Here is a 13,389-nt window from a genome sequence, read left to right as displayed (position 1 = left end):
GACATAAAAATTTAGCACGTGGGAAAAAGTCAAACATGAGCTCTACCCCTTATCATTATGGTGATCACCCTATTTCCTCGGGCCCCTAATGTGAGCCCCTTGCATCATTAAGGAACCCATGATTGTCCCAACCCCTAGTGGGCGATGAACTGCCCAAACTTAAGGGGTATTCACTGCTATATCATACACATCATGCTCTCATTCTTGGAGCCCCGAGCAGTTAAAAGAAAGAAAAATCAATAAAAAGGCAAAAGACATATGAAGAAGGGTGGAACCACGATAGCTCCCTCCTACATCTACACACCCATGTGTGGGTTTCCCTCATAATAGCTACCCTTGTACTATGGCATGTGGCTTGGATCCCCCCCTTCTACCCCACTCTGTTCCATCATTATTTCACATGACACTTGCCAGTTGACGGATGGGGTCCTTGATTAACCTCCATCTTGAGCCTGGGGACACTTGTACATTCTAAAGCCCATGGAAGGGCATGCCACTATGAAGTGCCCACTTGGGCCCCTGATTTGCAAGCTCATTTACTCAATTGCACCAATGAAATTGTTGCACTAGAAGGTGAGGAGACGTGTTGGATCTTATACAGGATTGCAAGTGGGTTGTCCCCTTAGGTTTGACCTCCCTATACGGGATCCAAGCCTTCCAGAAAGTCATAATGGCACTTGTAGGGTGAACATTGAGGGCCATGGGCCTCCTTCACAACATAGCATTGATTGCCATGCCATGGGATCCTTCAACACCACATTTGACTTGCTAGTGTCCCACTCATGCAAAGATGATGATGCACTTGGACCACATTGCCTAGTTGGCTACATACTTGCACCAGAAACTTGGCATTTGATCTAGGGCCCAGATGGGGTTTTGTCTCACCTAGGGAGACATGGGAGGGCTTGTATCATCATTCCTGCCCTCATGGATGGAATATCGACACCTTTGATCTAGTTGGAGACCCATGAGATCATTCACTGTGCCCCCACAACCACTTGGGACACCACAAATGTTTTGCTTGGAAACCAAGGGGCCAACCCCTTGGTCATCATGAGAGCCCTCCTCTTTGATTTGGCACATGGAGGACTTATCTAGGCCTTCCAACGGCGCTGTTGCACCACTTGTCTGTCATTTCGGCCTCATTGGGAAGCCTCGTTGAGTACTCTTGAGCTATTTGGTGGGCTTGTCACCAATTAGATTGTTATTTTGCACTTTAGCTTCATTTATAAGGGCTCATTAGGCTAACTTGACCAATTCAAATTGTTATAGGATCATATAAATACAAGTGAGGCCTCATTTGTAATTCATCACACTTGGGATTTTCGCTAGCCTCATTAGAGGATTTCGACCTACAATTTTTGGAGAGAATTTGGATGTTTTTGGGATGCACTTTGATGTATGGATATATTGCTATCTTTTTGGAGCTTCTAAATGCATTATTGATGGATGGATATACTTCATATTGTCTAGTAAGTGCCTTTTCTTGTTGAATATCTTTATGCAAATGTCTAATGCATGGAATTCTTTCTCATAGTGAAAATTTATGCCCTAATTTACTTGATATGGTGCAAAATTGTGATCTTGAGAAGTTTTGCATGTGTTACTCATTGATGATATGAAATGAATGTTCCTAGTGGAAAATTGTTATAATTTGTCCATGAAACTCCATTAATTAATGTAATGAAGGTAATTGTTGAAAGGGGTAGTTAGGGCTTCCTCTTTTAGCCTCCTTGAAGGTCAATTTAACCTACTATTAGCACCCATGACTCCATTCTCCCAATGGTACAGGCACTAGTCGAATTCCTTGGTGGTCACCCTTCCTTAAACCTTTTTCTTCCTCTTTTTCTATTTTCGGCCCTAACCCTAGAAGGCCAACTAGGGCCTAGCACGAATTGCATTAGAGACATCTCCTTGGGGTGCAAATTGGTACACTATTGCGTTGTCCTTTTCTCTAGGTGCCCTCAAAGTTTCAAGCAATTCCCGTGGCTAGTTTGAGAGAAATCTCAAGCCCTAGCTCCAAAACCGTTTCTATTCTTCACCTTCCTTGGTTAGAGGCATTTCTAGGGTCATTTGCTCTTGAAAACTCATTGGAAGTTCACCTTTCTTCGACCCTTCCTTCTAATCCTTGCTTGACTTAGTCATATTGTTGATGATCACCCCTAACCCTAGGCCTCGCTCAGATCCCCTATGTCTCTCTTGTGGTCTCAACCTTTGTATGACCTATATTTCACAAAACCTTAAGAGAGGTCCTCCTCCTTTCCTAGGAAGTCTTGATCTAGGCATACATCTTTTATTGAATATCCTTTCACCTAGGTCAAGGCCTCCTTCCCTCAATCCTTTCTTGGAGAGCCTTTTTTTTTTTTTTTTTTACAGAATCGGGTACTTATATATTATAAAAGCCAACAGAACACTGTTCTAGTACATAAGGATAATAGGTGTGAGAGCTGAGGTCCAAAGGCGGGTGCGCAGACCCTGTTTCCTCGTTGCTTCTCTTAGTTAAACAGAAAGAAAAATAAAAACGGCTGAATTGCCTTACAAAGGATCCACCTAACCAGCAAAATTTGCAATACATGATAATTAAGGGAGATTTTGAGTGGCGGAATCTTCAGGAAGCGGGCCTCTCCTGATGCTGGCTTTTGTTGAAGCCTCGGCGTGGGGACTCTGAGTAAGGGAACGAATGTATTCTATTGCCTCCTCCAAGTGACTGCATCTTTCTCTCAGCGTTTCGATCTCGGCCTTTCTTTTCTCCAGCTGTTTTCGCTTTGAGTTCCTATCTGCCTGGTAATCCTCCTTCAGCTCATTGAGACTCTTGGTCAGGCGGTTGATCGTGAAAGTGTGAGTTTTACACATAGTGCAGTCCTTATTGTTGAAAATCTGATCGAGGGGATTGCTGGCCTGAGCCTTGGCGGAAGTCTGACCCTGTTGATCGGCCATCCTTGCTGGTTGACGATGATAAGGCGGGCCAAGAGAGGGAGGAGCAGACGTGGGGAGAAGATGAGATAAGGAAGCTGAGAACGGAATTGCGCAGAGTGGGCCGAGGAGTGCCAAAAGGGCCTGGTGATCTCTGCTGCACCTGTTGAACCAGCTGTTAGCGAAACTAAGCACACGAAATAAGCAAATAACAGTTACCGCTGTCGAGGAGCACTTGTTGCCTTTCTGGAGGGGGCGATCCGCTGCAAAAGAGAGTCGCCACCTAAGGATTTCGCGCAGCCCAGTAACGATGAAGTGGGAATGGAAGCTTTGAGCCGAGCTGCTATTTATAATTTGAAGAGGAGTCCCTCCTTTCGTGTGCTGAGTCTGAGAAGGCCTGCTCATGAAATGATTGGGATCTTCAGGAGTGATCTTGCTGCACACAGGATGCAAGTCGAGGCAGAGGGACAGAAAAACGATGCAGAGGATATCTGCTGAGAGGATCTGAGGCTCGTGAGGGGAGAAGACTGATGATGCGAGGAGCGGAGTTAAGGGCCTGCTCTTAGAGGAGAAGAACCGATTTGGACTTTCGAGGGGATAAGACATGAGGGGAGAGGGGACAGGAGGAAATCGATCTCGGGCAAGGCGGGATCTGAGAGCAAAGATCAAATCTTGTTTCAGGATCGAGATGCGAACTCCAGGATGGCCGCGGCGGGGATTGACTGATGAGTCAGAGGGAAAATCACGAGAGGGGTGAGGAAGCAATGATCTGGGAGCAGAGGGAAGGACGAAGCCTATGGGATGATTGTTGATGCGATAGATTCCAGAGACACTGATCTTGCAAGCTGTATGACAGCTAGGGATCTTATGGAATCGCCCTGTCATAAGTTTCTTCATTCTCGCGGACCTGGCCTTGTTGCCTAGTAACCGCCTTGCTGGCTAAGGAGTCGGCCTCCGAATTGTTCTCTCTCAAGACGTGCCGGAAGGTTACAGCACCCAGATTTCTGATATTTTCCATGATTCTCCTTCTTATGTTGTTGAGGCCTGCCTTGCTGAATTCCTTACCTGTGACCATGGCTGAGATGAGAATGGCCGAATCCCCGATAATGATGGCGTTCTTTAGGCCCAATCTGGAGAGAATTTCGGAGCCTAGAAATAGACTGTAGGCTTCCGCTGTGTTGTTCGAGGCCTTACCAAGTCCCCATTCATAACTGCAGATGGGAATCCCCTTTTGGTCTTTAATTGTGCCTCCTGCGCCTGCTTCACCGGGATTATTTTTTGATGCGCCATCAAAGAAGAGAAGGGGCCTGTTTTGGTTAGAAATCCACTGTCTTACCTCTTCTTTAGTTCCCCTGAGTTTCCAGGTGGAGGTCTTCTGTTGAGTTTTGTTCTGAGGAGGAGGGCTCTGCGAATGATTAATGTTGAAATTACTGTACCAATCTCTTTCCTCTTGTGTCCAATCCGTCTGGTCTGGGGAAGCTATGAAATTGGCGCTGACTGCTTCAACAATGTTTGCAAATGTCTTTGCTATGACATTGTCTAATTTGGGCATTTTGTTTTTGAAAACATACTTGTTCCTAGCCAGCCAGAGGTTCCAGCATAATGTGGGAGGGATGCACTTCCAGACCCTAATTAAGTTATTCTTACCCTTTCTTGAGTAGGGGAAATCTTTCTTCCAGTTCTTCTGCAAGTTTTGTATCTGATCGGGGAGTCCCCTGATATCCAAAGGCCTTGTTATCTGATTCCAACATCTTTTGGCGAAGGGGCAGAGAAGGAATGAGTGCTGGATAGACTCTTCCTCTGAACGGCAGAAACAACAGATCGACGGACCTTGTATACCTCTCTTCCTCAGATTCTCGGCTGTGAGAATTTTCCCTTTTAGGAGGGTCCAGTTGAAGTGTTTTACTTTTGGGAGGCATTCGTTCTTCCATGCAGCTGTGTGAAGATTCCATTTTGGTATGGGGATTGAGTTTTGCAGAGATTTGTATCCTTCTTTTACTGAGAAGGGCCCTCCACCAGTGTCCCAGATGTACCTGTCTTCATTCTCCTTGTTGATTGGTGCTGATCCAGAGAGAGAGAGCTTCAGGGTAAGCCAGAGGTTTTTGAGGTCCTGCGGAAGTTGAAGGTTTTTCCATGTAAGCCACCTGTTTTGGTTCCACAGAGATATGTCAAAGAGTGTGAGTATCCGTCTTTCCTCCATCCACTCTTGCAAGGGCCTAAGATCTTGAAGGAGGTACCTTGGCTTGGAGTTCATTATTCTATCAGACCAGATTCTAGTGTTCTTTCCATTGCCTGGGAGTTTGGAGACGTTTTCTCTGAAATGTGCCAAGACTTTCTTGATGAGGCGCCACACCGGAGTGCAAGGCCTGTTAGCTATTGTATCAATAAGGATGTTGGAGTTTGGACCTCTGAGATATTTCCTTTTGATTGTCTCCACCCACCACAAGCCGTTTCCTGTGAGGATCCTCCAGATCAATTTGAGCCCTAAACCCTGATTGGATAGACTTGGGATTTTTATGGATAGACCTCCTTTTTCATAAGGAAGAGTGACTTGTTCCCATTTGACGAGGCTGAATTTCTTCGTGTCCTGTTTACCTCCCTGCCAGAGGAAACTTCTCATGATGAGTTCTATATGTTTGTGGATGCTAGCTGGAGCCATAATGATCGCATATTGGTAAATTGGGAGACCTGAAAGAACAGACTTTATGAGGATGGTTCTGCCAGCTAAGTTTAGCCAAGAGGCGCCCCAGCTCAAGAGGAGGCCTTTCATCTTTTCCATGTGGTTTGTCCAAACCTCTGCTTTAATGTGTTCCTTGGCCAGGGGCAGGCCCAAGTAGGGAAAAGAGCTCCAGTTTTTTTGGAGAGGTATGTCTAGAATTTGGGCTATCCTCTGCTGTATCTGGTCGGGCACATTCCAAGTGTACAATTTACATTTTCTGTTGTTCAGTTTGCCTCCGGAAGCTTGAAGGAAAGCATCCAGAACTCTTTTAAACCTCCTAGCCATCAGACTGGATCCTCCCCCGATTAGTAGAGTGTCATCCGCAAATAGCGAATGGTTGATCTCCTTGATTCCTCTTTCAATGCGGATTCCTGTGATTTCTTTTTTATTGCGAAGGTTCTCTAGATGAATACTCAGAGCTTCCGCCATGATGATGTAAAGGAAGGGAGAGAGGGGGCAGCCTTGCCTCAAGCCCCTGGAGCTTCTGAAGAAATTGCTAGGGCGGCCATTGATCAGCGGGGCAGTCCATGGGTTGGAGATGCATCCGCTGATGGTGCTAATAAAGTTGGGGGAGAAGCCAAATTTTTTTAGGACTGCATGTAAGAAAGAGTGGTCCACTCGGTCGAATGCGTTAGCCATGTCCAGTTTGATGATCATTCCACGTTCTCCTCTATTGTAGCTGCTGTGAATGGCTTCCTGGATTAAAATGACATTATCTATAATCTGCCTCTTAGGAACAAAGCCCCCCTGGTTCTCTGAAATCAAAAGAGGAAGGAAGTTCTTCAGCCTATTAGCAATTATTTTTGTAATAATTTTGTATGAAACATTGCAAAGCGAGATAGGCCGGAACCTATCGAATGATTTGGGATTTGCCTCCTTGGGAATCAGTGCTATATGCGAAGATTTTGTGTTGTCCCCCAACTTATGTTTTTTGAATACATTTTTTACCATTCTCACAAAATCTTTCCTTATGGTTTCCCAATGCTGCCTATAAAATGCCACTGTAAAGCCATCCGGCCCTGGGGCCTTATCTTGCTGCATGTTGAAGGTGGCTTCTTTGATTTCTTCTACTGTAGGCTCTTGCTCCAACTTGCGGTTGTGCTCCTCTGTGATTTTACTCTCTATTACACTTAAGAATGCATCGCTGCTATGTTGTTGGGGATCTGCCGAGAGAAGAGCCTTGAAGTGATGATGTGCTGCGTTTTTTATGTCTTCTTGCTCCTTCAGTGCCCTCCCTTCGACTTCTATTTTATCTATCTGATTGCTTGCCCTTCTAATTTTAACATTATTGTGGAAGAATGAGGTGTTTTTGTCCCCTGCTTTCAGCCATAAGCAGCGAGACTTCATCCTTTGTTCCTCCTCTTCTATACGATTTTGCCTGTAAAGCTCTTGATACATGTTCTTCTCCTTCTCTAGATCTTCTGCTGTATGTTGCATCTGCTCTTTTTCTTTATGCCATCTATCCATTTCTGCTATCAGTTCTGTTTTCTTTTTTCTGTCCTGGATTGCTTTCTCCCGTGCCCATTGCTTTATTGCAGTCCTGAGATGTTTTACCTTTGTTTCCCATACAAAATGGGGTGAGCCTATAACTTCGATTGCCCACTGTGTTCTTACCAGGGAGCGGAATTCCTCATTGGAGTCCCAAGCTTTGTTGTATTTGAACGGGAGAGGGCCGAAGTTGATTCCTTTATCCAAGGTGAGAACCACTGCCTTGTGGTCCGATGCTGTGCCGTGAATAATGTAGCTCCTGATTGCTTGGAAATGTTCAGCTACCCCTTCCTGGATTAGGATCCTGTCTAGCCTTTCTTTTATGTTATGCGATCCTGTTCTCTTATTAGTCCATGTATATTTGCCGTTTGACAGTGGGGTGTCGATCAAGTTGAAGAGCTGAATGATGGCTTCTAGCTTGTCTCTCGATGGGTCTGCATGGAAGTTCCCGCCATATTTTTCCTCCACCTGCCTAATAAGATTCAGATCTCCCCCCAAAATTAAATTGCTGCTGTGGATGGAGGAGAGATCTGCTTCTATCGAGTTCCAACAGCTGACTTTATCTCTGTAATGGTTAGGGGCGTATATATTGTAGATGTGGTAAGCTTCTTGATTACTTTTGTTCCTTAGATCTGTTCTGATCCACCAGTTGCATAGCAAGGAGTTGGTGATTTCCCACTTATTTTTGTTCCATAGTGTTCCTATTCCTCCTGAAGCCCCGTCTGAACCTTTTGAGATACCTGAGAAATTTTTGAATCTTTGGGTTTGAAGTAGAAATTCCTGCTCGGTAGTTTTGGTCTCCTGGATTAGGAGAATGTCTGGCTGTTCCTGAGTTATTAGATCTTTGATTGCTTTCATCTTTAAAGAAGAGCCGATCCCCCTACAGTTCCAAGAGACCAATTTCATTATTTACCGGTTGTGGGGTGGGATCCTGATTTCTCCTTGGCCTTTTCGCCACTTCCTTTTGGCTTGCCTAGGAATGAATCCAAGGGTTGTTGGGTGCCAGTTGCCATCTCTTTGGCTGCTGTTTCATCCCTTAGCTCTTTATTCGATTTTCGTCCAGGTTTTCTCAGAGGTTCTGAGGGCTGGTTGGCTTCTTTGGCTTTGTTTCTAGTGAGAATTCTTTCGATGGTAGAAGGGGGGGAGGGAGGAGGGTTAGAGCACAGAGGGGTTGGGCGGGGGGATTGAGGAGGGGAAGGTGGGACTTCTTCAGCTAGAGATTCGAAGGGGTTGGAGGAGGAGGGAAACGCTGAAGAGAGAGGGGGAGGAGGGGTTGGGAGATTTGATACCGGAGGGGCTGCGGAGCTAGTACCCGGATTAGAGGATGACTTTTTCCTTTTTACTGCTTCCCATGGTGCTTCTGCATTTTCCTCGTTTTGTTCTGCTTCATTAACTTTTAACTTGCTACATCTATTGGCAAAATGACCATACTCATGACATACCTTGCATTTGAAGGGCAGCTGTTCGTAGTCCAGCTGCTGGATGTGCATCCATTGGTCCACCTTTATCTTGATGGCTTCTGGCAGTCCTTTCCCAAGATCAACTTCGACGCAGATCCTTGCGCATGCATGCATGTTCTCCCTCGGTTCTGATCTGTCTATGTATTTTCCAACTGCATTGCCGATTGCTTTTACTGATTCATCCCCCCAACAATGCAGAGGCAGGTGAGGGAGGCGCACCCAAACCGAGACCGCGTTGGGGATGTCCATTTCCGGATCAAAATCCGGTGTCCATTTGTTCAGGTAAAGGCCTCTTGTGTCCATGAAGTAGGGTCCATTACGGAAGATGAGATGCTTGTCTTCTTTGGTCTCGAACAGAAAGGTAAAGTACCCTCGCCCGCAGAATCTGATGGCGATCTTTCCCTGGATCATAGAGCTCCAGTTGCGCTCCACCCATTTTTGGACAGTTCGAGGAGAAGGCCAGAGGCCCGTGAACTGACCAACAAGACCTCTTTCCGATAGAGCTATTGCCGATTTCCGAGGGAGAGAAGGAGGTAGAATCACCTCAGGGATTTCATCCAACTTTCTAATGAACTTTGAGAAGGAGGGGCGAGGTCTGGCGTCTGAGATCTCTGACAGGAGGGAGGCGAAGACAGACTCGGGGTCAGAGGCAGGGAGGGGGGAGGCGGAACCTGCCATTGCAGGCCCGCAGAGCGCAGCAGAAGGCCAAGGCCAACGGGTGGACAGAACCCCGCAGGAGGGATCCACGCAGGGCGGAGGGGGCAGGCAGCGGCCCAGCCAGGCTCAGCCTGGGGGTGGAGGCAGAGACGCAGAGGGGCGATCAGAGATTGCGGGCAGCCATTCCCGCGCGCTCTTCCAACCTGTTAAGAGTCGTTATTACTTAAACAATTCCTAGGTTAATTTGAGACATCGAAATGCTTGGAGAGCCTTTCTTTTGCTTCTAAAGCAAGCAACCTATTATCTGAGCCTCTCGTTTGAATGCGCTTTGGAAATCACATTGTACGTTGTTATTGACCTCATCATCCTAGTGATTTCCACCATAAGGGAATCCTCCCATTGGTATTTAACTTTTGAAATAAAATATCTACAATGGAAAAATAAAATCAAAGAGATCAATTACATCACAACAGTGAGTATACACCCATAACAATTTTCCTTCTTTAAAATCTTTAGGAAAATTTGGGCTTAGACCCAAAAAGAAAAATACACAGAAAAAATGCACTACTAGAACCAGTAACTCGACTCCCACTGGAAAACTTAACCCAAGGAATTTGCCCCCCCCAGAAAATCAGCCTCCTGAAGAATTCGGCCTTGGAGAAACTCGACCTCTGCCGCCAACAAATTGGCCCTCTCCTTTCCTCCTATGACCCCTGCACACTCAAGAAAATCAACCCATTGGATAAATTGGCCTCTCCAAATCTCGGCCTCCTCTGCACTTCAACTACTTGGCCTCTCAATTTCCTAAACTCGACCTCCTAGAAATACTCCCGAAATTTCCTTGCACTCTTCCTTCCTTCTCTTTAGTCTAGCTAAGCCTCTCATTCTAGAGAAAATCACTTCTCCACTTGTGTATCTTCACCTCTCCCTTAGGCTTATTTTATAACTTCATAAAGCGAAATCCCTAACCCTAATCTCGTAAGTGATTTATGATCGAGATTAGATCTCACCTCACTTGAGATCAATGGTTGAGATCATATCTAAGTCACTTAAATAATTTTATTATTTATCCTTAGTACTTTGGCTTAATAGTCCACAATAATTAATTGACTTTAATTATTGTACTTTTCCTAAGTTAGGAAAGAAGTCATAAATCACTTACTCCACCAAGCAAGCACCTAAAGAGGCAATCAACCATCTCCTACATGCTAAGACACCAAGCTCATGTAGAAGACCTTCCAAAGCTACCAAGAACTTCAACAGTCCCCCTCCTTTTAATTTAAGGATTTAATATTTCCTTTAATTATCAAGGTCACGAACTCCTCAAAGCTCTATCCTGTATCTTTCTTTTATCTTTAAGCATTGTTGGACAAAAGATTAGAGGCAAAACACGTCCCCATATTGGGGACATGTTTCCCCATTTGTTTCCCCAGGTGTCCCCTGGCCCTGGAGTGTGGGAAACGTGGGGGGTGCACCTCCCACCCTGTGGTACATGTCCCCATGGAACACTGCTATTTATTTATCAGTATTTACTCTACATTAGTTGCTAAGTAGGTTTACTATATTTACCTTTTCTCATTGCAAATTTCAAAAATCAAATGGCAGCTCTGGTGGTCTTTTAACAGAGGGTTGATTCCTTGATTTAGTTCAAACTTCATATGATTGGTTCATCTAGTTTGTTAGGGTAGCTTGAGAATATTTGATCAGAAAGACACAAGGTCCTTTTGAAACTAGCTTGTTTTTGCACATTTGAGATTCGAGATTTATTTCAATTGTAATTTGATATTGACCTTTTTAAAAAACAGCTATTCTTCCATGTTTGGTCTGGACACTGGTTAGAATGTGAAATCTAAAAGAATTAACGTAACAGAAATTCTCAATTTGCTGGCAAAAGTCTAAAATAAATCCGGGATTGGATGGTGCAACCTGCCAGGAAACATAAGAGTATAGTTCTTTCATTGCATGATAGTCCTTTAGGTCTTCAACTTGCAGCCTGTTGTATATTCCTTGTTCATTATTTGTAATTTACTTTATGTTTTGTTTGCCTAGAGGCAAAACTTAGTAATGATTTCTTGAAAAGGTTACAAATTGTACAGCTACTTACCATACACGATATGTGATTTGGATGTTTTGTAGTGCCAATAAAGGAAACCTGGGAGTACCTCAACTACCTGGCCAAGGCTGCTCTTTTCATAGCTTCCGTACCAACACATACAAACTAAATTTAATGGAAAGTCCATCAGGAATTAAGGTGTGCACTAAGAGCACAAATTATGCGCATGTATTATGTTTCATGAACAGTTTTCAATAATGTTCATCTGGCATATTTCCATTCCAATTGTGCCTGCTGCAGACCTTCCTGTTTTCTAAAGAAAAGGAAAATAAGTTTCTCTGTGATTGACTGTAAGAGTTCTTCATAAATAGTTCACCCTTTTTTTGGATAATAAACAACAATTTTGAAGTGTATTTGACGAATTTGGATATAATTCAATAAGAAAATTAGAGGATTCTTGATATATTTGCAATCTATTTTGTGATATCAATAATGTGGTAGTTCTTGTTCCTATTCAATATTCCTGTTATGTGTTAATTACACATAGCAAACTCTAATTTTCCTTGTACGGGTATGGATTTTGGATTTGTGTCTTCCTTCCATAAAGGCTAAAGCACTATTTGTTTACTGTACAAAGTCAGCATTGCTGTTCTTCATACCTTATAAGACATTGAATTTTGTATCTTTTACATGTTCTGTGCTTCCTCTTCAAATGAGGTCCTTGGCATCTCCACAAATCAGCCAAATCTCAACGTTGGCATATGGAACTAATACATAAAAAAGGTCAAATGTTGATGACATAAAATTATGAATCTTGCCCTAGCCATTCTGAAACTCATGCCTTTTTCCTTCTGTTCAGTGGAATTGGACAATACAACCTTCTATGTGATAGAGTTCACTAAGTAGTAGTACTTTGAAGTTTGGAGTAGGCATCTAGAAGCCTTTCTGTATCTTCCCGGTAAAGAGAAAGAGCAACTAAAGGAATCTAGCAAGTAGATAGTATCAAATATGGGTTGTTGATGTGATGAAGTTCTCTAGGCCAACCTCAAGAGCTCCCAAAATCTTAATTTTTAGGCATGTTCAATTTGTTGTTGCTGATTTTACAGTCTATCTTCTAATCAAGTTTGAATGTTGCTTGTTGCTTCTTGCTTGTTGCTTCTACATTTCCATAATGAAGCCCCATGTTTGCAGCAGTAACTGCTGGAAATTAAATTATGTTTTAACCTTTTACTTTGGGCTGGCTTGGTTAACACAGTGATTTAGATTCACTAGATTGCATAGACAAAGGTGCATATATATTACCATATTTGGGTAAAATTTTGGATAGTCATACCTTATAAGTTGCAAGTATTTTTGTACCTACAGAAGCTAAAATGCATAAATATAGAAAATTATCAAGGTACAAAACTAGATTCTAAAGTGTATTTCAACAAATATGCCCAATTTTACACCATAACTGAACTGGCCATTTCTGGCCTCAAAACAATGAAGGTTATTTTTAATATTTCTGCGTCTGAGAGTATGTTGTTGAGATCATAACATAGTGTTTCTATGGTGAAATATTCAATAAATGCTAATCCAGTATAACATAGATGAACCCATACCATGTGCTTGAAAGAGAAATCCAACACCAATGAAGGAGGACCTCTGTCCAGACTCCAAATACAAAGCACTCAAGAGAGGAGCATTATAGGTGAGATTGTTCTTAGGTCTTTTATCAAATAACAACTTGAGTGATTGATTTACAAATGAAGATCGTGTATTTATACACCTTAAAACTCCATAATGATTTAGGGCTCTAGCCCCAAGAGTGTGGCTATGCTGACCTAGTCAGACATAAATATGTGCAATATAATGGGTTAATTACCCATATGTATTCTCAGTAAAGCCAACAATACCTCAAATAGAAGGTCCACATATGGGCTGAAGTGAAGATTAGCCATAATCCTAACACCCTGTCTTCTTAAGTTGAACGAGGGACCACAAAGAAGGTGTCAGGCCAGGCAGTAACTCCACAAAACAAAAACTGATTCGTGTATTATTCCATTAGGTAGGTCTTTGTTATATACAATAAGGAGTGACTGTTCAGTTCATCTCCC

General features: G+C 43.5%; 1 protein-coding gene across 2 annotated transcripts in view; it reads left to right on the top strand.

Annotated features, from left to right (window-relative positions):
* The window catches only part of LOC149170607 (uncharacterized), a 104,656-nt gene that overhangs the window by 15,877 nt on the left and 75,390 nt on the right, over positions 1-13,389 (top strand). For both annotated transcript variants that reach the window (XM_089423932.1, XM_089423931.1), the window contains exon 2: positions 11,374-11,488. In XM_089423932.1, coding sequence (XP_089280058.1) covers positions 11,374-11,488 — 115 coding nt within the window. The remainder of the gene's footprint in view (positions 1-11,373; positions 11,489-13,389) is intronic.

This window comes from Pinus tabuliformis, chromosome 4_2 (genome assembly GCF_031772625.1).
Source record: "Pinus tabuliformis cultivar Carrire ecotype Pingquan chromosome 4_2, CPIR1, whole genome shotgun sequence".
NCBI lineage: Eukaryota > Viridiplantae > Streptophyta > Pinopsida > Pinales > Pinaceae > Pinus > Pinus tabuliformis.
The sequence above is the reverse complement of the archived record's forward strand: the minus strand, read 5'-3'. Positions and strand labels throughout refer to the sequence as shown.